This window comes from Phyllobates terribilis, unplaced genomic scaffold, assembly GCF_046119375.1.
Source record: "Phyllobates terribilis strain yellow unplaced genomic scaffold, ASM4611937v1 Scaffold_5__5_contigs__length_657084704, whole genome shotgun sequence".
Taxonomy (NCBI): Eukaryota; Metazoa; Chordata; class Amphibia; order Anura; family Dendrobatidae; genus Phyllobates; species Phyllobates terribilis.
The window spans coordinates 631,934,551-631,959,088 of record NW_027362765.1 but is presented as its reverse complement, the minus strand read 5'-3'; the positions used below and the strand labels follow the sequence as shown (position 1 = coordinate 631,959,088).

At 43.4% G+C, this 24,538-nt stretch overlaps 1 protein-coding gene across 1 annotated transcript in view; it reads left to right on the top strand.

The window, feature by feature from the left end:
• The window catches only part of CLCF1 (cardiotrophin like cytokine factor 1), a 127,699-nt gene extending 104,611 nt beyond the window's left edge, over positions 1–23,088 (top strand). Inside the window, exon 3 of the mRNA XM_073686149.1 lies at positions 18,261–23,088. Coding sequence (XP_073542250.1) covers positions 18,261–18,752 — 492 coding nt within the window. The 3' untranslated portion in view covers positions 18,753–23,088. The remainder of the gene's footprint in view (positions 1–18,260) is intronic.
• Positions 23,089–24,538: the final 1,450 nt, after the last annotated feature.

Genomic DNA, 24,538 nt, shown 5'->3' with positions numbered 1-24,538 from the left:
AAATATTTGGGCTTCTAGCAGTGTGTGGGACTTGGTCTATTAGTCCATCTATACTGACCTCCATCAGGTTGCAAATTAAAAATAATTTTTTTCTTCATTTAGCTCTGAAAAAATATTTGGGCTTCTAGCAGTGTGTGGGACTTGTTCTATTAGTCCTTCTATACTGACCTCCAGCAGGTTGCAAATTGAATATAATTTTTTTCTGCATCTAGCTCTGAAAAAATAGTTGGGCTTCTAGCGGTGTGTGGGACTTGGTCTATTAGTCCATCTATACTGACCTCCATCAGGTTGCAAATTAAAAATAATTTTTTTCTGCATCTAGCTCTGAAAAAATATTTGGGCTTCTAGCAGTGTGTGGGACTTGGTCTATTAGTCCATCTATACTGACCTCCATCAGGTTGCAAATTAAAAATAATTTTTATCTGCATCTACAGTACCTCTGAAAAAATATTTGGGCTTCTAGCAGTGTGTGGGACTATTTGTATTAGTCCATCTATACTGACCTCCATCAGGTTGCAAATTCAAAATAATTTTTTTCTGCATCTAACCCAGCCAATAGTTTTGGCCTAATACCACAGTTTGGCCACTCAGCTCTGCTCGGTTACCATCCATTGTTTTTTTGTGCAAACAACTCCAGAGTTGTGAATTAGTTAACCACCAAAATGAGTGGAAAAAGGCCTGCTGCTGGTGGAAAGGGGAATAGGCGTGTTGGGAAGGGGAAAAAAGGTTGTGTCCGTGGGGTAGGTGTTAAAGCAACAGTAACATCTGCAGAAGAAAGACCATCTTCCAGCCAAACTAAAATGTCTACTTCTTTTAGCGGACAATGTGATAAGATCCCTTTCTTACGGCCACGCCAATCGCTACAAATTCCAGATGAGGCACAAAAACAGCAGGTGCTTCAACGGATATCAAGTGCTCCTTTAAGTGGGCTCTCCTCCACATCAACTTCAACATCACAAATACTCCAGTCCTCAAAGGTGTCACCCAAATCGCACTTGCTTCCTCACAGCTCCCAAATCTCCAGCTGCCCGTCTGAGTATGAGGTAGAACAGATGGTTGAGTCTGCAGAGCTGTTTACTCATACTATAGCCTGGGAATCAGAGGTCGACTCCAGCGCTTCTGTGAATCCAGACGAGGAAATGATCTGCACTGATGCCCAGAATCTTTATGAGTCGGATCCAGGACCAGACGCAGAAGGTTCTGACCATAATGTAGACCCTCATTCCCAAACTGTAACTCCTGTTGGTGGAGATAATGAGGAAGACGATGATAAGACTCAAATACCTGATTGGAGCGACAACTTTAGTTTTTTGTCAGGGCAGGAACAGGTTGGCTCTGAGGACGACGGGTGTGATAACGCACAGGGTGATGATGATGAGGTCGGAGATCCCACTTACTGTCAACCCACAGTCAGCCAAGAGATGAGGTCAGCAGAGGAGGTGGAGGAAGATGCTAGTGACGACGAGGTCAGGTTGCGCCTTCCTGGACAGAGACGTAGTACTGGAAGCACGTCAACAACTGCATCCTCAAACACAACTCTGCCTCTCACCACAAGTCGTGGTGGCTCTTCAGGTCGCATGGGTGCTAAGCCTTGCATAGCTTGGGCATTTTTTCAGATCGATAAAGATGACCCAACTCGTGTTATCTGTAACATTTGTCAGCAAAAGCTAAGTAGAGGCCAAAAAATACATAGTTTGAGTACTTCATGCATGAACCGGCACATGGACATGAAGCATAAGTTGCAGTGGGAAGCTCAGTGTGCTACAATGCGGCCTAGCCGGCCGGGCCAATCACCGTCTGCCATATCTTGTGCATCCACGGCCTCTTCATCCTCTGTGACTGGGGGGACAGCAGTCACACCTGTTTTGGGGCGCAGACCTGCCACCTCTTTACCCGCAACAGCCAGCGTGATTGGCAGGTCATCATTTTCTTTGGAGGTGGTAACACCAGCTGGTGTTGAGCGCTGTCCGACATCGATAGCACCACCTTTGGATCAAGGCAACCTAACATGTCCGCCTGCATCTTCCTCACAGACCGGCAGTTTGCCGGGGACACCCTTATCAACCCCGTCTAAGCACAATAGCCAGCCCTCGGTCCCTCAGATGTGGACAAGTAAAAGACCATTTCCTCCTAGCCATGAGAAAGCTAAGAGGTTGAATTTCACCATCTGCAAGCTCTTGGCTACAGAAATGCTGCCTTTCCGCCTGGTGGACACAGAGGATTTTCGAGACCTTATGTCCGTCGCAGTGCCCCAGTACCAGATGCCCAGTCGGCACTACTTCTCAAAGAAAAGTGTGCCTGCGCTCCACCAGCATGTCGCACACAACATCACCGCTTCTTTGAGAAACTCTGTGTGTGACAGGGTGCATTTCACCACAGACACTTGGACGAGTAGGCATGGACAGGGGCGTTACATGTCGCTGACTGGGCACTGGGTAACTATGGTGACAGCAGGACAAGGGGCTGCTGTCCAAGTCTTGCCGTCCCCACGAGTTGTGCGTCAATCCTCTTTATGTCAAAGTTCCTCCACTGCTTCTGCCTCCTCAACCTCCTCTCGGTCTTCCACCTGCACCCAAAGCCTGTCTGGTCATGCCACAAGCTTTCTAACTGCGCAGAAGGGATCCTGCACACCTCCTTACTATGCTGGCAGTAGGGCTCAACGTCATCAGGCGGTTTTTACATTGAAATGTCTGGGAAATGTGAGTCACACAGCTGAAGAGTTGTGGTCAGCTCTGGAGAACCAATTTCATGAATGGTTGTCTCCACTGGACCTGAAACCAGGGAAGGCCGTGTGCGACAATGCTGCAAACCTGGGTGCGGCCCTTCGCCGGGGCAATGTCACACACGTGCCTTGTATGGCTCACGTGTTGAACCTGGTTGTCCAGCAATTTTTAGCCCACTATCCCAGACTAGATGGCCTTCTGCAGAGGGCACGGTCGCTGTGTGCTCACTTCCGCCGTTCGGATCCCGCAGCTCAGCGACTTACATCTCTACAGAAGTCGTTGGGCCTGCCACTTCACCGGCTAAAATGCGATGTGCCTACCCGGTGGAATTCAACTCTGCACATGTTGCAGCGACTGTGGCAGCACCGACAAGCCCTGGTGCAATACGTTCTGACGTATAGCCTGGGCCAACGAGGTTCAGAGGTGGGGCAAATCACGCTGGAGGAGTGGTCTCAGATCAGGGACCTATGCACCCTTCTGCACAGTTTTGAAATGGCGACGAAGATGTTTAGTGCTGACGATGCCATTATCAGCATGACTATTCCGGTGATTTACATGCTGGAGCACATGTTAAACAGAATTCGGAGTCAGGTGGTGGCACAAGAGGAGGTGGAGGAAGTAGAGGAGGAGGAGTTGTATGCGGAAGGGCTAACATCTGCAAGGTCCAGACGGTCGGCAGCACCAAGGCGGCAGGCATGTGAGGGTGGGGGAGATGGTTTTACCAGGGCGCATGGTAGCAGCCAAACTAGTGAGGAAGGTGCAGGAGCCCAGGAAGAAGTGGAGGACGAACTGATGGAAGACTCATCAGATGAGGGAGACCTTGATCACATTTCTGTTGTGCGAGGTTGGGGGGAGAGGACAGAGGAAGGAAGCATGATTGTTACCTCGCCACCAACACAACAGGGACTTGGTGCTCCTGGATGCGCAACACACATGAGTGCCTTCTTGCTGCACTACCTGCAACATGACCCTCGAATTGTGAGAATTAGAAATAATCCTGACTACTGGGTTGCCACACTGTTAGATCCCCGGTACAAAAGTAAATTTGCAGAAATTATTCCTGCCATAGAAAGGGATGCACGCATGCAGGAGTATCAGCAGAGACTGTTGCAGAATCTTACATGTGCTTTTCCACAAAATACCAGTGGTGCACGTAGTGAATCTCACAGTTCCAACTTGCCAACCGTGGGACCGTCAAGTGTTCAGCACTCAAACCGTAACAGAACCACAGTATCTGCTGGTAACATCAATTTTGCGGAATCATTTCACCACTTTTTTAGCCCATCCTTTGCAAGGCCACAGGAGACAAGAAGTCTGACACATAGTCAACGCCTAGAGACGATGGTACAGGAGTATCTCCAAGTAAACATTGAAGCCACGACTGTGTCACTGGACCCTTGCTCTTTTTGGGCTTCCAATCTGGATAAATGGCCGGAACTAGCCACTTACGCCTTGGAGATCTTGTCATGCCCCGCAGCCAGCGTTCTGTCTGAACGTGTGTTCAGCGCTGCTGGTGGTGTGCTGACAGATAAGCGCACGCGGCTCTCCACTGATAATGTAGACAGACTCACGTTCATAAAGATGAACAAATCATGGATCCGAAACGACTTTTCTACCCCTGTGTCATCCTGGGGAGAGTAAAAGCTTGATGATTGGTTAAAATCACCCTACCAACCGTTTTAAGCTTTCAAATTACTAATCATGTTTATCTGTATCTTGACTGGAAAATAATTTGGGCTTTGTAGCAGTGTGCAGCACTGATCCTATTAGGCCATCTATACTAAAGCTTCACCAGATTTAAAATTAAAAATAATTTTTAGCTGCATCTAGCCCGGAAAATAATTTTGGGGCTCCGAGATGCGCAAGGCACATAAGTGCCTTCTTGCTGCACTACCTGCAGCATGACCCTCATATTGTCAGAATTCGAAGTAATCATGACTACTGGGTTGCCACACTCTTAGATCCCCCAAACTTTTCGATCAACCTTTTCATTTTAATAAAGACCAAAAAAATGGTCATTTTTGAAATTATAAGCATTAGCAGGTTGTTAGAAACTGAAATCAAACAGTTTTCAACTCAAAACTTTATTCTAGGTGATGTTACATTTTCACATAGGACCCCTTGTTCGAAAGGAGCTTCTGAACTCTCTCGTCCATTGAATTTGTCAGGTTTTGGATGGTTTCTGCTTCAATTGTTTTGCATGAGGACAGAATACCCTCCCAGAGCTGTTGCTTAGATGTGAACTGCCTCCCGCCATCATAGACACTCCTTTTAATGATGCTCCAAAGGTTCTGAATGGGGTAGAGGTCAGGGGAGCATGGGGGTCACACCATAAGTTTGTCCCCTTTTATGCCCATATCAGCCAGAGATGCAGATGTTTTATGTGCAGCATGAGATGGTGCATTATCATGCAGAAAAATGATCTTGCAGTTGAAATACACGGTTCTTCTTCTTGAACCATGGCAGGAAGTGCTGTTTGAGAAAATCCACATACATTATGGAGTTCATCTTTAGCGCCTTCAGGGATCCTAAAGGGGCCGACAATCTCTCTCCCCATGATTCCAGTCCAAAACATTACTCCACCTCCTCCTTGTTGGCGCTGTAGCCGTGTTTGCGTGGGGTGTCCATCAACCAGCCATCCTCCACTCCATCCAGCTGGACCATCGAGCGCTGCACGGCACTCATCCGTGAACAAAACAGTTTTGAAATCAGTCTTCATGTAATGTTTGGCCCACTGGAGCCGTTTCTGCTTGTGTGAAGTGGATAGAGGAGGTCGACAGGATGGCGCATGCACAGCTGCAAACCTCTGAAGGACCCTGCATCTTGTTGTTCGGGGGACGTTGGAGGCACAAGCAGCTTCAAAAACTTGTCTGCTGCTATGACAAGGCTTTTTTGCCGCTGCTCTTTCAACCTGACGTAATTGCCTGTAGGAAAGAGTCCTCAATTTGCCCTTATCAGCACGCACACGTGTGTACTGTGAATCAGCTACATACTTCTTGATTGCCAAGACACTTCATCCTGATCATCGCACAATGTTGATTGTAGTCATGCCTTGACCTAAACACTCCACAATTTGTTGCTTCTCAGCAGCCGACACATCCTTTTTCTTTCCCATTTTGGCAGAAAATGTAGGCTGCTTAATAATGTGAGAGAGCCTTCTTAAGTAGTCTTGCCTTTCATTGGACACACCTGCCAAACTAATTAGCACAGGTGTCTGCAATTGCTTACAGTGATATAAAGAGCCCTGACACACATCACCATCAATGAGTTTAACTGACAAACAAACAAATTCTTCCCTTATCACTCCTAAACACTTTTTGTATAATAATTTGGAACGCAGTGTACATGTGCTTTTCCACAAAACACCAGTGGTTCACGTAGTGAATCTTACAGTTCTAACTTGCCAACCGTGGTCTGTATGGAGTTGTTCAATAAAGGGCCCAAAATTAAGATAACATAGATGGGAGAGGTCTCTATGAATAGGAATTCCTAAGTATTTGATACCCTGTGAGGGCCAGGCAAAGGGAAAGTTGGACTGGATGGAATCCTATATGGATTTGGGGAGGGAGACATCGAGGGCCTCAGACTTCGCTGCATTGATTTTAAAATTTGACCATGTAACAAAGTGATCTATTTCAGCCATAACAGCATGGATGGATATATGTGATTGAGTGATATATACTAGGACATCATCAGCAAATAGAGAGCACTTGTACTCGGTGCCTCCCACCTCAATCCACCTAATATTGGGGTTATGGCGAATTGATGAGAGCAGGTGCTCCGTCACTAGGATGTATAAGAGAGGGGACAGAGGACATCACTGCCTTGTCCCATTGGTGATTGTGAAAGGTGATGAAAATGTTCTGACGCACCCCCTGGGCCTTGGGACACCCGGAGCCGGACCCTTTTTGGTGGATGCTGGTGGTTGTAGTCTTCGTGGCGGCGACCCAGTTCCGTGGCTCAGGGCGGTCAAACCAGTGGCGGAACTATTTATGTGGTTTTCATGTTTAAATGTCCGACTACGCCACCCGTGGATTGCGGTCAGAGTGAACCGCCGCTACAGGGCAGACCACTGAGGCTGGTGTTGTGGGTGCAGCAGAGCGTAGCATAACTCCCCACGGGAGGAGTATAGCCTCAGGGCAGTGTATGCGGAGGATGGGGGTGATGGTGCAGGGCAGCAGCAGTAACGACACGGAGTCAGTGATGCAGTTCAGGGCCTTTACTCACAGTTCTTATTATCCAGACCACGTCTGCATGTAACGGCTGCCCACGTCGTACTGTGCTCACCAGGTGAGGGGCTCAGACAACTCACAGATAACTTTGGAGCACTTCACAGGACCCCCTTTGTGTGTCCTTTGTCTGGCCTTTCTTACCAACACTTCTGTCCGGCTGCCTCGGGCCTCCTCTTGGTAAACTTGGCGCCAGTTTCCCTGACCCTATGTGGTGCCTTCCTAGCGGGTGTAGCGAGGGGCTGCGCCACATAAAATGTCAGAGCCTCCGGTTTCTAGCTGAGGGTCGTTTCCTGCCTCCACTAGTTCGGGGACCGGTCTCCCCCTTTGGCCTGACCCCTCCACGCAGGTGGATTCGGGCGTGCGGTGGCGACTTGCCCGTCCGCACCCCTGGGATCCCTTCATTCCTCGTTCCTGGAGCCTTCTCCGCTCCTCTTCCTTCCTTCTCCCTCTTCCAGGCCTGGGCCTCTGTTACTAGGCCCGCCTCCGGAGCAGAGCTCATGCAGAGCCCCTGCTCCCTGTCACTTCTGCTCAGACTTCTCTGCACTGAACTAAGATGGTGCCCACCTTTTATACTCCCTTCTCAATGCACCCAGGAACTGCTTCCTCCCTGCTCCTGCACTACAGGGTTCCCCTTCCTCAGTGTTCCCTCCCCCCACTCCAGCCAGGGACAGGGACTGTCGTGCCCATCTCAGGGGCATATTGGTCGCCCTGCCCCACGGCAATGTGGTGTAATGCATGCAGGTGTCGGGTCCTGATCCACACTCCATCCTTACCTGAGAGTGAGATATCACACCTCTGGGTGAGGTGCAATACGTCTGTAGCAACCGAGCCCTCAGGGTGCTACAGTTCCATTTATCTTCAGCCTAGGTGACGTATTGCGATACAGGGCCGTGATTTTGGCTATAAAAGGGTCCCCTAGACCCCTACCCCAAGCTTTTTAAGAGAATCATATATGGCGTGCCAGGAGACTCTATGGAATGCTTTCTCAGCATCCAACGAGAGTATCTAATTACAAATTTTTAACTGCATCTAGCCCAGGAAATACTTTGTTCCTAGTAGCAGTGTCTGCTAGTGAGCGGATTATCCCGGCTGTTAAGCAAGCTGCACCACCTGTAGTTTAGACACTTAATTTTTTCAAAGGAAATGCTTCGGGACCATGGGATACTTAGTGAAGAGCATCAGGAGGCACCCCAAGGCATAGGGGCTGGGACTGGCAGTAGGATGCCTTGCGGTGGACAGCCGAGCTCGATCCTTATAAAAGCTTTTTAACTGCAGCAGCTTTAGTGGACGCTACTGGAGCTGGAATTACGCGGCTGCTGGCATGAGACTTGCCCTCCAATAGATCCTTGTAAATGGATTTAAAGTGTATTCATTCAAATTAGAGAGACAATTTAAATTAAAAAGCTTAGAGCTGCCTCCACCACAGGGGGGCTCGCTCGACCCACCAGCGGACAGGCACCAGTATTGGGAGAGGGGGGCTGGCCGTCAGGGTTCACCGCGGCTCTGGCACAAACCCGGCGACACGGAGGTGGCACGGGCAGGAGCGGACTGGCCGTGTCGGCTTCTCACTTTTTGGATTTTAGAAGGGCATGACATGCCTATATCTGTGTCTCCCCCTCCTTTTACTCCTCCACCTCTTTTATTTTCGCATGACTATATGTACTTGTCACTTTTCCATGTGTTAGTTATGTCTTCTGAGCAGTTTGTCAGCTTTTGGACACCTTTGAAGGTGTTTTCTATGTGTTTCTATGTGTTTTTGTTTGCCTGCCATTGGTTTTAACGGTGTTCGAAGGTGTTCGACGAACAGTTCGGCGAACACACGGGTGTTCGACGAACCGAACCGAACTCGAACACTACGGGGGTGGCTCAACACTAGTGCTCACCACACATCTAGACAAGTTCCCTGAGGGGTCTAGTTTCCAAAATGGGGTCACTTGTGGGGGTTTCCACTGTTTAGGCACATCATGGGGCTCTCCAAGCGCAACATGGCGTCCGTTCTCGATTCCAACCATTTTTGCATTCAAAAATTCAAATGGTGCCCCTCCCCTTCTGAACCCTGCCGTGCACCCAAACAGTAGTTTTCCCCCACATATGTGGTATCAGCATACTCAGGAGAAATTGCACAACAAATTTTGTGGTCCATTTTCTCTCGTTACCCTTGTGAAAATAAAAACATTGGGTCTGAAGTAAACATTTTGTGAAAAAAAGTTAAATGTTCATTTTTTCCTTTCACTTTGCTTCAGTTCCTGTGAAGCACGTGAAGGGTTAATAAACTTCTTGAATGTGGTTTTGAGCACAATGAGGGGTGCAGTTTTTAGAATAGTGTCACTTTTTGGTATTTTATGTCATATAGACCCCTCAAAGTCACTTCAAATGTGGTGTGGTCCCTAAACAAATGGTTTTGTAAATTATGTTGGAAAAATGAGAAATCGCTGGTCAAATTTTAACCCTTATAACTTCCGGACTAAAAATGAAAAATTTTTTTCAAAAATTGTGCTGATGTAAAGTAGACATGTGGGAAATGTTATTTATTAACTATTTTGTGTGACATATCTATCTGATTTTAGGGCATAAGATTTCAAAGTTTGAAAATTGCAAAATTTTCCAAATTTTCCCCAAATTTCCATTTTTTTCACAAATAAACGCAAGTCATATCAAAGAAATTTTACCACGATCATGTAGTACAATATGTCACGAAAAAACTGTCTCAGAATCAGTGGAATCTGTTGAAGCGTTCCAGAGTTATTACCTCATAAGTGACACTGGTCAGAATTGTAAAATTTGGCTTGGTCATTAAGGACATAATTAGCTCCGTCCTTAACGGGTTACATTTTCATAAACCGTCTGGTTTAACAAAAAAAAAACAGCCTCTAGCAGGTACAAAAAGTATAACAGAACAAAAATGGAAAATAACCAGTACATATAAAAGCATTAGCTCACTCGCTTACATGTTAAGGCTGCGTGCCCACTATGCGTTTTTCAAATGTTTTTGCCGCAGAATTTTCGCAGCGAAAACGCTTAAAAAACGCTTGGTAATACGTGCCCCATGGTCCCCAATGATTATCTGCATGTGCTGTGCACATGCTGCGGAAATTTCCGCTGCGGATTATCATTGCAGAAAAATACGCAGCATGTCCATTAATTTTGCGGATACGCCATTGACTTGCATTGAATTGCTTAATATTCGCATGACTACATGTGCACATGCGGATATTAAGTGATTCAATGTGCGGATGGTACCCGGGTCTGGAGAAGAGGAGACTCTCCTCCAGACCTGGGTACAATAGAACCTGTAAAAAAAAGAATTTAAAATATAAAATAAAGATTATACTTACCTTCCGATGGCCCCTGGTCTCCTCAGCGAGGCGTACGGTCTCTTGTACGGCTCGCAATGGTCTAAAAGGACCTTCCATGACGTCATTTAGTCATGTGACAGGTCACGCGACTGCTGACGTCGTCGGTCGCGTGACCTGTCACATGACTAAACGACGTCTTGAAAGGTCCTTTCACACCACAGCGAGCCGTACAAGAGACCGGACGCAGCGGAGAAAAGACCGGGGGCCATCAGAAGGTAAGTATAATCTTTATTTTTTACCATTTTTATTCTTTTTTTTTTAACTATTAACTTGGTCACACTATATAAATCCATGCTGTTTGCATGGATTTATACAGTGTGACCAAGTTGTCAAGCACTTTTCCAAGTGATGCTAAAATCGCTTGGAAAAGCGCTTTATAACCCGCATGCAGAAATGCATGCAAAAACGCTTGACAAACGCATGTAAAATCTGAATGCGTTTTTCCTGCCAGGGAGATGCGGAAAAAATCTGCAGCATTTCTGCATCGTGGGCACTTAGCCTAAGCCTTCACTCTCAGACTCCAGCAGGTCTGAGCAGCACATACAAGGCCTCCTCACCTTGCGCAGACACACAGACCAACTGAGACAGCACCAGCTGCCTTAAATTAGACATTGAAAGACCTGGACTGAAGGTAAGTGAGCAGCCAATCCCACCCAGCTCTTTCAGCTGCTCGTAAAACCCGGTACATTAAAACACCTTTCAGCATTATGTGTGCTGGAGCCTGCTTCTCCGGGTCCTACATCACCAAGACTTGGCACCACTTAGGCACATACCTCCGGTCCACTTACTGCCCAGCTGCCACCTTACAGGATATATAGAGAAAAACAAAAAAGATTACAAAAATGTTTTCCTAAAGTCATACTATAAAACTAAATTATTTATCCTGCACCGTAAACATCATAAAAAACAATGCCAGAATTGCTGCATTTACTTATCCCTTCTTACAAAAACGGAAATAATAATTACATTAGAATCAATGCATTTATAATCATTATGCTGTAAAACTATTTATTTAGTTATCCCGCATGGCGAAAATCATAAAAAAATGAATTGCTGTCTTTTTATTATCTTGCCATATAATAAATGGAATAAAAAGTGAGCAGAAAGTCATGTTGAATCCAAACTAGCATCAGTATGACTACAACCCTCGCACAGCTTTGTCTGTGGAAGAAAAAAATCTTATGGGCCTCAGAATATGGCAAACAAAAACAGGATTTTTTTTAACCTCTTAGTGACTGGACAAATTTTTTTTAAATCTGACCAGTGTCACTTTATGTAGTAATAACTCTGGAATGCTTCAACATATCTTATTGATTTTGAGATTGTTTTTTGTGACACATGATACTTTATAATAATGGTAAATTTAGGTTGATATGTTTTGCGTTTATTTATAAAAATATAAGAAATTTGACAAAAATGTTTTAAAAATTGCAATTTTCAAACTTTGAATGACTATCCCTTTAATCCCAATAGTCCTACCACACAAAAACATTAATAAATAACATTTCCCTCACGTCTGCTTTACATCAGCTCCATTTGTAAAGTGTTTTATTTTGTTAGTATTTTAGAAGGTTTAAAAATGTAGCAGTCATTTTTCATTTTTTCAAGGAAATTTACAAAACTTATTTTTATAGGGACCTGTTCAGTTTTTGAAGTGACTTTGGGGAAACCACCCAAAAGTCATAACATTTTAAAAACTGCACCCCTCAACGTATTTAAAATTTCTTTCAGGTAGTTCATTAACCCTTCTGGTTCTTTTCAGGAAGTAATGGAAAGTGGCATGACAAGAATGAAAAAGTTAATATCTATCGACTAAATTTTGATAACTTCTGAACAGGCCGTTATAGCCGGAAGACTCTAAAGCCGTTATTTGGCCATGAACTGCCAAGGCAAACATCAGGACCACACAATCAAGATCTCAGGGTCTCGATGAGGTTAAAGAGGGAGCCCCCACACTCTGTTAACTATTTAGATTCTGTAGTAACTATTGACAGCAGAATCTAAGGGGTTTAGCATGCATGGTCGGTGCCAACACTAATCACGGCTGATGCAGCAAGTTGTCAGCTATAGTGTACAGGTGACAGTTACAGGATAGTCACCTGTCGGGGAAACGCTAGTCTCAGTAAAAAGACGTATAGTGGTCACTAAGGGGTTAAATTATTTAGTAGAAAAGTAATAAAACATAAAAGATATCAACATTTCATGTGAATGATAGCGCATGGTGAACACTGAAATAAAACTCTAAATACCTGTTGTTTATTCTAAATCACCTAAAAATTGAAAAGAACTTATTAAAACGTTGTATGTACCACAAAGTGCCAACAATGAAACCTACAGCTCTTCCTGCAAAAGCCTGGCCCTCAAATACCTTCTTTGCTGGAAAAATAAATAAAGTATTTGAATTTAAAGATTTTTTAAATTATTTAATGTACAAAAATAATAAAACATAAATAAGACTACATAAATTTGGTATCAGCACAATGGTACTGACACAGAATACAGTTGACACATTATTTGTGTCAACTTGTGAATATGGTAAAACTTAAAATGTAGAAACTCCTAGAATTGCTCCTTATTTCTATACTATGTATCTATTCCATTTAAGGAGAAAATAAACGTTAGTAAGCATGTTATATTTATCTCAAAATGGTGATACTAAAGCTATGTTCCAACCATGAGTTTTTGGTGAGTTTTTGATGTTGTAGATTTTCTGCACCATTTATGCATCCATTAAGTAAAATAGGTCACTAAAATTTTTTTCAAAAATATGCAGAGTAAGAAAACTCACCAAAACTCATGGGAACGTAGCCATACAAATACAGCTCATCTCATTAATCAAGCCCTTGTACAGAAAACAGGAGTTGATTTGCAGTACCCAGCGCTGGCCACTAAACATTGATTGGGACTAGACACTGCAGCTCCGTTCAGTATTTCTAATCTTCCCCCCACACGGATTTTCGTGGACTGTCAGGAAAGAGAAGATGTGGGGAAACTTTTTTTTCTTTCTCCATGTACGAGAAAATCTGGTAACACTTAGACCACACTTCGATCAAACTCTGATCAAAATAATCGGTCAGTTTTTCTCATACGTGAGAAAAATGGACGTCTGAATGAGATCTTAAAATGGGTTGTCCGGTCTCAGAAGAAAAGTTTGCAGTCACTGGCTGTGACAGTAGCCTGCTGAATCATGGCAGTCTGAAGTGTGCACATTGTCATAACTCCCCTGCAGTCTTACCCGACTTCTTTCAATAAAAGAGTATTGAGAGAAACGCAGGAATCTAGTCAGCACATGACAGCAAGTATGCAAATCTAGATGTGGTTCACAAACTTCTTTCAGAGTTGAATGTTATTCTCAAGGTTAAACAGTTTGTGGACCACTGCTGTAGATCCTGATTTCGGATCAATTTAACCTATAACATTGTCATAAGGCATTGCTGAAGTTACTGACCATAATACTACATCCATCCATTTGATTTCCACAATAAAAAAATTGTGGGGAATTCTAAACTTGGAGCAATGGGCTGAGGCAACAACAGTTTTATTAGGTAGTTATTACTCATTGTAGTAATATTAGGGAAAGGTAGAAGATAGACAGTTTTATGACTTAAAAATGAGTGCATTTCAGTAACTAGCTCTAGTCATGCCTCTCACCTTAGGAGGACATTGAGTCCCTGTCTCAGGACTATACTTCCAGAGGCTAAAGTGAGTAAAAAATTGTCCAAACATATAATGCCCACTCAAATGAGCTCTTCCATAGAAACTATGCTCCATCATAAAAGAAGAAATACCATATTTTTCGGACTATAAGATGCACCGGACCATAAGACGCACCAAGGTTTTAGAGGAGGAAAATTTTTTAAAAAAATTTAAGCAAAAAATGTGTTCATGATGCACTTTTAAGGGGGAGGGGGATCTTCTGCTGACACTGGTATAGGGGTAATGTCCCCCAATTCTAACAATATCCCCCATCCTGGTATATATGCCCAACCCTTCCTTTTATACGTGGTCCCCATCCACATCCTGGTATGCCTGGCATCCCTCCATCCTGGTATGCATGGAACCCCTCCATCCTGGTAAGCATGGCACCCCTCATCCTTATCCTGGTATGCATGGCACCCGCATCCCTATCCTGGTATGCATGGCACCCCTCATCCCTGTCCTGGTATGCATGGCACCCCTCCTTCCTATCCTGATATGCATGGCACCCCTAATCCCTATCCTGGTATGCATGGCAACCCTAATCCCTATCCTGGTATGCATGGCACCCCTAATCCCTATCCTGGTATGCATGGCACAGCAATCCCCATCCTGGTATGCATGGCACAGTAATCCCCATCCTGATATGCATGGCATCCTTCATCCCTGTCCTGGTATGCATGGCACCCCTCATCCCTGTCTTGGTATGCATGGCACCCCTCATCCCTGCCCTGGTATGCATGGCACCCCTCATCCTTATCCTAGTATGCATGGTCCCTCTAATCCCCATCAGGCTGCACATAAAAAAAAATAAACACTCCTACTCACCTTTCTTCTCTCCTCCAGCTTCTGCGTCTGGTCTGCCCGCACTGATCTCTCCATGTGAGCCGCGCATGGCGTCACTGCCATGCGCGGCTCACATGGAGAGATCAGCTGCCGGAAGTCACTGCTCACCACGCTAGGGACTGTGTGCGCGAGGAGCAGTGACTTCATTCTCCTTCATAGCCGGCACACAGCGTAGCCGCGCTGCGGTTCCTGCTGCTGCCGGGCTTTCTCGTGTGCCCGCTTATTAAAGGGCATGAATATTCATGCCCTTTAACAGCGGGCACAGGCGATTCCGGCAGCAGCAGGAGCCGCGCTGCGGCTACACTGTGTGCTGCTATTAAGGAGCATGAATATTCACTGCTCCCCACGCCCCATGGGTGTGGGGAGCAGTGAATATTTATTTTCTTTAGCAGCGGGGACAGTGTAGGCTGCAGAGGGCGGCTGCTGCCTCCTGTGCCCCGCTCCTCCTCCGCTACAGCTCACCCCAAAGCCCACATATATATACACCCTCCCCCAACATTTGGACTATAAGACGCAACCCCCATTTTCCTCCAAAATTTTGGAGGAAAAAAGTGCGTCTTATAGTCCCAAAAATAGGGTAGTTTTTGAAGCTCTATTTCAAATTTTAATCTGATACTTCTATCCCTGCTAATACCCATTACAATAACATATGACTTCTCATCATAATCCCCCCGTTATCTGAACTCTACAGGGGTTTGCTGAAACCTGATCAAAACTGAAACTCTTAAAAAAATATTCTGGAGCTTTGACATATATGTAGTTTTATTTTGGATCATGGACCTATTTTAAGACCTGTTGTCAGATTTTTGCTTACACGTTAGTCTCAGAATGAAAAGTAAATGTTGGGGCCCATAAATGGTACCATGCCTGGGGCCTAGAAGGGTCTTGATTTTCTACTTAAACCAAAAGTGAGTTTGCCAGCATAAGACTCCTATTTGTACTCCTGACGAACCAGTGTGGTCTGTGTGATGAGACTGATCCTGGAATATATTTGTTTCAGGAATGTGAATGCATAAACATGAACGCTAATTGTGTAGATCTACATGTACTGTGTGTGTACACATAGATACCCTTACACAGCTACACACTCCCCCGAGGCAACAATCAGCTCTTATATATATACAAGGTAGGCACAAGGTGTCATTGGATCCATGTATCTATTCACATGCTGATATAAACACTTACTTCTGCATATACACACACATTCACAAATAATTATCTCTTCAAGGTCGCTTCCCCTCCTGCGCTCCTACTCATTTTCCTCTCCTCCTATGCATCGGACCATGACTCCCCTGAGGCATGATTGGGGAATTAGTGGTTCAGAATGATATATACATTGCCAGCTACTTATATAACATGCAAATAAACAAGCCAACAGCAGTATGTTAGGTAAGCAGACAGAATAAGACATGTTTCACCTTCCAGATTAATAGTTATGTATATATGTGGAGCAAGCCTTCCATTCTCTCTGAGATAGTATCTGATCTATCACCAGCTCAGCAGAACATGGTCTCTCAAAATAAGAACCTATCAACAGTTTTGACCCACCTAAACCGCTGTCAGCGCTATATATGGAATACAGAGACCCTTCTAAACATATCAATGTGTGCCATGAGTTATACTTCACACTGTAAAAAAAATTAGAGTGAGTCCCATAGCTTCTTTTCCTGACAAAGACTGTAATGGAGTGGTCTGAGATATTATTCACCTATCAAGATATAGATTTATTCATTACATACAGTGGCTATAAAAAGTCTACTCACCATTTTTAAAGTCCAGGTCTTTGTCATGTAAAAAATCATACCAGGAAAAATCATTTCAGAACTTTTTCAACCTTTAATGTCACCCACCATCTGTGCAAATCAATGTTAAAACAACCTGAAACCTTTCTGATGGAAAAATAAAAAACTAAAATAATGTGGTTGCATAAATATTCACACCCTTAATCTAACACTTTGTTGAAGTATACTTTGAATTTATGACAGTATTCATTCTTTTTGGGGAAGGATCTATCAGCACGGCACATTTAGAATTGGCAAAATTTGGCCACTCTTCATTGCAGTAGTACACTCTTCAAATCTGTCTGATTGCAAGGACATCTCCTGTGTACAGCGCCTTCTTCAGATAACCCACAGATTTCCAATTGAATTTAGGTCTGTGCTCTGGCTGGGCCATTACAAATCTTTGATCTTCAGGCAAAGTCATTCTTTTGTTGATTTAGAGATATGCTTAGGGTTGTTGCAGTTGTGCTGAAAGGTGAAACTCAACTTCATCTTTTTAGCAGAGACCTGAAGGTTTTGTTGCAAAATTGACTGATATTTGAAACTGTTCATAATACCCTCCACTTTGACTAAAGCCCTGGTTCCAGCTGCTGAAAAACAGCCCCAAAGTATAATGCTGCCTGCAAAATGCTCAAATGTAGGTATAGTGTTCTTTTGGAGGTACACATTGTTCACTTTGCGCCAAACTTACCTTTTGGAATTATAGTCAAAAAGTACAACCTTGGTCTCATCAGATCATAATACATTTTCCACATGCTATTGGAAGACTTGATGTAGGTTTTGGCAAAACATAGACATGCTTGGGTGCTTTTCTTTCTAAGAAAAGGCTTCTGTTCTCCCATCCTATCCCACTGGTTAGACATATGAAGGCTAAAGGAGATTGTTGTCACATTCAAAACATAACCAGTACTTGCCAGAAATTCCTGCAGTTCCTTTAATGTTTCTGTAGGCCTCCTGGCAACGCCCTGGGCTAATTATTTTCTTGCCTTTTCATGAATTTTTGATAAACATCCATTATTATGTAAAGTCATTGTTGTGCCAAATTTAAGCCACTCCTAATGCCCTGGAATTTTTTTGTATCCTTCTCCTGACTGATAACTTTCGACAACAAGGTCCCTTTGCTGCATTGTAAGCTGTTTACAGCTTTTGCTATAAAATTCCACAACAAAAATGTCAGGAAAATCCTACTAGAACACCTAAACTTTGTATGGATTTAATGAAAAATCACTGTAAATGATGGCAGCTATTTACTGACTACTTATGTTACATGAGTTTAAAAGTGATTGGCTAATTTTGAACACAACCACATCCCCAATTGGGTGTTTACACAGATGTAACCTCATTGTTTTAGTTTTAGCTTGTTTCTCAATGGATTTGTACAGATGGGTGACATTACACGTGGAACAGTTCTGAAATAATTCTTCTTGATATTATTACATGACAAAAACCTGGCATGTTAACAGGGATGTGTAGACTTTTTATATCCTCGTTAGTTGGCAACGTAAGTGAAAAAAATCAAAACCCATTTAAGATATATTTTAATAATTTGTCAAAAGAGCAAAATTATAATTCAGAATGTGATGTTGGTTTTCTATATTTTATGCTGTTTTTTTCTTCTTCCTTCAGCTAAATTACCTGGGCCCGCCTTTCAACGATCCTGATTTTAACCCTCCACGTGCTGTAGGACCAGAAACAATTCCTAGTGCTTCAGTAGACCTTCACATGTGGCGAAATCTGAATGACAGTCTGCGATTGGCAGAGAATCACCGGGCATACAGTGTTCTACTTTGCTATTTGCGTTCCATTGATAGTGAAGTGGCGCGAACTGAGCTACGAAGAAGCTTGGGCCGCTTCTGTACCAGTTTACAAGGCCTAGTTGTTAGCATTGCTGGGGTAATGTCTTCACTTGGGTACAATCCCCCACCTGAACTTGCCACTTCTTCTCCTCCTCCAGGTTTAGGCTTTGGGAAGGGTAATGATTTTCTACGCAAGATGGAGGACTTTTGGCTACTCAAAGAGCTGCAGATTTGGCTTTGGAGATCCGCAAAAGACTTTAATCGATTAAAAAGGAAAGTACCAGCATTTGTGGCCTTCCGAATGGAATACCGTGGCTTTTGAAGATATGGGACTGGTGGAAAACGGGCACAGAATGAATTCATGGTTTTATTCTATGACACTGGGAGGTGTACTTTCTGATAAGCTCAGTAATATAGTCCTTGGATAGTTAGCTTCCTTGTCAATGAGACAAAAGATTGAACATTTAAAATCCACCAAACACAGCAAGTGGTAGAAAATGAAGTCATAACTATGCAAAGATGGAAGCTTCAACTCTTAAGAGCCTATATTTTTTATTTTCAACAACTAAAAATGGATAAAACAGGCAGAAGGGAAAGATGTTCATCAAAATGACGAAAGCCTTATCCAAGACCCAGCTAAGAGAAACAAAGGCACTGAAGATATATGGTGGAGTCATGCACCTGTGCACACTTTTAGATTATTTATGGTTAAAGAGCTTTAAAAAACACTCTTTTATGAGATAGCTTTATGATTTAGACAGATGTTAGACAGATGTTGGGATTAGTATCCTTCGTATATTTTTAAAAATGTGTAAGGCGATGTTTTATAAGAAAAACACGACTATATATAAACTTAATTTCGAAAGTACCAGTTGATGATTGTCACAATCAGTGAGCAAACATAGCCTTACAAAACATAAGTAGCTTCTCCATTACAGGCTATTTCAGGCAAAGCAAAATAAAGCACCTTCTGTTAATTGCTTACAAACAATGTTCATACACATAAGAAAAAGCATTGGCAGTAGAGATGAGTGAATCAATTTGAGTGGAATTGAATTCTACTCGAATTTACAAAAGTCCCCATTCACCAAAATGAGGATTTTTAGACATTTGCTTCCGCACAGATTCAGCAAAATAACGACCACTGGCTGCCATTTTTCTGTACAGTAAAGGGCCATCAAAAGGTTAAAAAATATAAAAAATCTTTATACTCACCTTTTTTCTCAACTATCCGGCCCCTCTGCTCCTCACTGCTGCCTGTTTAGTCAGATGAGAATAAGGATTTTTAGTATTTTTTACATATTGCATATTTTTACATATTGCATTTATTAATGCTCTGGGGTCTATAGAGACCCCAGAACATAATAAGGCTAAGTGCCCACGATGCAGAAATGCTGCATATTTTTTCCGCTTCTCCCTGCCAGGAAAAACTCATGCAGATTTTACATGCGTTTTTCCTGCCAGGTAGAAGCGGTCTTCACATGCATTTCAGCATGCGGGTTATCAAGCGCTTTTCCAAGCGATTTTAGCATCACTTGGAAAGTGCTTGACAACTTGATCACACTATATAAATCCATGCAACTGGCATGGATTTATATAGTGTGACCAAGTAATAGTTAAAAAAAAAAGAATAAGAATGGTAAAAAATAAAGATTATACTTACCGTCCGATGACCCCCGGTGTTTTCTCCGCTACGTCCGGTCTGTTGTATGGGTCGCGGTGGTGGGAAAGGACCTGCGGTGACGTCATTGAGTCATGTGACAGGTCACGCGACCGCCAACAGACCGGACGCATCGCTGAAGAGACCGGGGGTCATCGGAAGGTAAGTATAATCTTTATTTTTTATTTTAAATTCCTTTTTTAACAGGTTCTATGGTACCTGGGTCTGGAGGAGAGTCTCCTGTCCTCCACACCCGGGTACCATCCTCACATAGAAACGCATATTATCCGTGTGTGCAAATGTACTGACACGGATAATATGCGGCTCAATGCAAGTTAATGGCGGCAATTACGTTGCGTGTCCGCAAAATTAAGGGACATGCTGCGTATTTTTCCACAATGATAATCCGCAGCGGAAATTTCCGCAGCATGTGCACAGCACATGCGGATTATCATTGGGGACCATGGGGCACGTATTACCAAGCGTTTTTTAAGCGTTTTTGCTGCGGAAATTCTGTGGCAAAATCGCTTGAAAAACGCATAGTGGGCACGCAGCCTTAGGGGCATTAAACTCGCAGAGAATATCTTCTCCACAAATCAAATTTCTTGGGAAAGCTATGCAAACAAGTAAATTTGAATTTTGTCTGATGTGCTCATATCTAATTGGCAGCCAAAGCCATAGCATGTGTACAGGTTGCTATGCTGTATAAAATTTAAAATAGATGTAATAAAAAGCTGGTGGCTCAGTAATGCATTTAGACACATTTCACATGTTATATGGCACCTCCTCTTTCACTATGTTATGAAGTGCCTTCTTAATTGGGTTGTCTGGTTTACTTTAAAGAAGCCTTCACATGAATAATTTCTTCATTAAATGTGTGTATGTGCATGTAATGTAGTGTGTGTATGTATTAACATACTCACTTACCACCACTTTCTCTGGAATCCAGCGCTTCTCAGTGACATCACCGCACTTCAGACTAGCCGGCTTCCTCTATGCTCTGTATGTGAGCTGGAAGTCTTTTTTACAATGTAAGGCTATGGAGCCGTGTACTCATGCTCCATAGACTTACATTGTAAAAGCCACTTCCGGGTCATGCAGAGCGCAGCGTGACCTGAAGAGTCTGCAGAGCGGTGACATCACTGAGAAATGGAGCAGAACGGAGCTGGAAACCAGAGAGAGCAGCGGTAGGTGAGTATATTAATACACTCACACTACATAACATGCACATACACACATTTAATGAAAAAAAATATTCATGGGAGGGCTTCTTTAGCATTGAATTTTGAGGTAAATGGAGTCCTCTGTTTTAACCCTTATCTCTTTGCAAGAGTGGAGATTGGTTACAAAGAGCATCTCTCTCACCTCGTAAGACTAGTCTTTTCCTGCTTTATGGAGACAAACCACTGATTTGAATGCGTATTGTGTGCAACACCTAATTTTGCTTGTGATGGCACTGCAAGGAAATTGAATTCTTAATACCATAATTCCCTACACTTAACAGTTCATCATTACGGGTAGAGCTAGGTGACAATTTGTGATCATCTTAAATTAAAGGCGATACTTCGAACAAGTACTGATTTTTTTTAAGTGGACACTAAGTGTTGCCTGTTACAATAGGTGCTATGAGTTTTCTAAAATAAACATAACATAGCACCGATTTAACAAGATTGGCTGTCTGTTTACTGCATGTACATGCCAGAGATAGAAATGATGGGTAAAAACCAGAAAACCCCTCCTCTCTTATGTCTTAACGTGTCATCAGATTTTCCCAATATAAACTAAAGCCACCACCTTTAACTGGTCTATTACTGCAGTCCATCAATCAGTATGCAGGCTCACAATTTCCCCTGCACATCCCAAAAAATACCTGTTATAAACCGTATGCCGTATAATCCATATGCTAATCAGCACAGTCCGGTTCGATGGGTGTTGGCGGTCTGGAGTCTACGTTTCCTCTATAGGCAGAATTGCCTCCCTCCTGCCATGACTGATGTTGATGATGCTTCCTACATCATCCATAGGTCTCTGCGAATCTTGTGCCTACACACCTGAAGCGCAGGTCTGTGTGCCCATCTATTACCCAAAATTGAAATTAGCGCCAGCACATACACATTACAGGACTTTGCTCTGGCCTTAGTAGGGTGGGAGCATGATGTACCTGCAACTGTGCAGGCGCAAAGTCCTGAGGAGGCGCAGAAACCAAACTACCGATGCCCATCAGACCGGACCGTGCTTATTAGCATATGGGGCAGGAGACATAAAACGTAGTGTTTGCGATATACAGGGGGAGTTGGTGGCTTTTATACAGGGGTGTGGACAGCAGTAACAGACCAGGTAAAGGTAGTGGCTTTAATGAAGCAGTAAAACAGATTATACAAGTTTAAGTTATAAATGATAATATCTGTGATGATCACTGTTGAGTGCCTTAACACCTTGTGGGATAACATTCCTGGCTCCAGTTTTCTTCCAGCATGTTATGATCATATAGAAACACTGGATCTAGTAACAGCCAATCAGAATCTAGCTTTTATTATTGTAGAATAAGGGTACATTTACACGGCATGCACAGTGTTAAAAGACCAGCGAGAGGCAATGTGGTTGCTTGTCAGCGGTTGTTTAATAGCTTTCTTACACAGGCCGACCTCTTCATATATGTACTGAATGATCTGTAAATCTGGAATAGATCGTTAATAGGCAGCCATTGTTCTTGGTAGCACAGGTCCTGTTTACACAGGACAATGAGTTAGTTTGGCCTAGCCCTTTTAGTTGACATGCAATTTCCCCTATTCTTGCGGCCACCTAGTAGCAAAGTAAAAGTGTTTGTTCAGGATGCAGCATGGCCCCTCCACAATCTTCTCATCTTATCATAGGTGGCCGCACCATTCTATTCTATCTCTTATGTACAGTGGATACGGAAAGTATTCAGACCTCTTTATATTTTTCACTCTTTGTTTCATTGCAGCCATTTGGTAAATTCTAAAACATTCATTTTTTTCTCTCATTAAAGTACACTCTGCACCCCATCTTGACTGAAAAAAAATAGAAATGTAGAAATTTTTGCAAATTTATTAAAAAAGAAAAACTGAAATATCACATGGTCATAAGTATTCAGACCCTTTGCTCAGACACTCATATTTAAGTTACATGCTGTCCATTTCCTTGTGATCCTCCTTAAGATGGTTCTACTCCTTCATTGGAGTCCAGCTCGGTTTAATTACACTGATAGGACTTGATTTGGAAAGGCACACACCTGTCTATATAAGACCTCACAGCTCACAGTGCATGTCAGACCAAATGAGAATCATGAGCTCAAAGGAACTGCCCAAGGAGCTTAGAGGCAGAATTGTGGCAAGGCACAGATCTGTCCAAGGTTACAAAAGAATTTTTGCATTACTCAAGGTTCCCAAGAGCTCCATAATCCTTAAATGGAAGAAGTTTGGGACCACCAGAAGGTCTGGCCGTTCAGCCAAACTGAGCAATCGTGGGAGAAGAACCTTGGTGAGAGAGGTAAAGAAGAACCTCAAGATCACTGTGGCTGAGCTGTAGAGATGCAGTAGGGAGATGGGAGAAAGTTCCACAAAGTCAACTATCACTGCAGCCATCCACCAGTACGGCCTTTATGGCAGAGTGGCCCGACGGAAGCCTCTCGTCAGTGCAAGACATTTGAAAGCCCGCATAGCGTTTGCTCAAAAACACATGAAGGACTCCCAGACTATGAGAAATAAGATTCTCTGGTCTGATGAGATGAAGATAGAACTTTCTGGTGATAATTCTAAGCGGTATGTGTGGAGAAAACCAGGCACTGCTCATCACCAGCCCAATACAATCCCAACAGTGAAACATGGTGGTCGCAGCATCATGCTATGGGGGTGTTTTTCAGCTGCAGGGACAGGACGACTGGTTGCAATTGAAGGAAACATGAATCCGGCCAAGTAGAGAGATATCCAGGATGAAAACCTCTTCCAGAGTGCTCTGGATCTCAGACTTGGCCAAAGGTTCACCTTCCAACAAGACAATGACCCTAAGCACACAGCTAAAATAACAAAGGAGTGGCTTCAGAACAACACTGTGACCATTCATGACTGGCCCAGCCAGAGCCCTGACCTAAACCCAATTGAGCATCTCTGGAGAGACCTGAAAATGGCTGTCCACCAACGTTCACCATCCAACCTGACGGAACTGGAGAGGATCTGCAAGGAAGAATGGCAGAAGATCCCCAAATCCAGGTGTGAAAAACTTGTTGCATCATTCCCAAGAAGACTCATGGCTGTACTAGCTCAAAAGGGGGCTTCTACTCAATACTGAGCAAAGGGTCTGAATACTTATGACCATGTGATATTTCAGTTTTTCTTTTTTAATAAATTTGCAAAAATGTCTACATTTCTGTTATTTTTCAGTCAAGATGGGGTGCAGAGTGTACTTTAATGAGAAGAAAAAGAACTTTT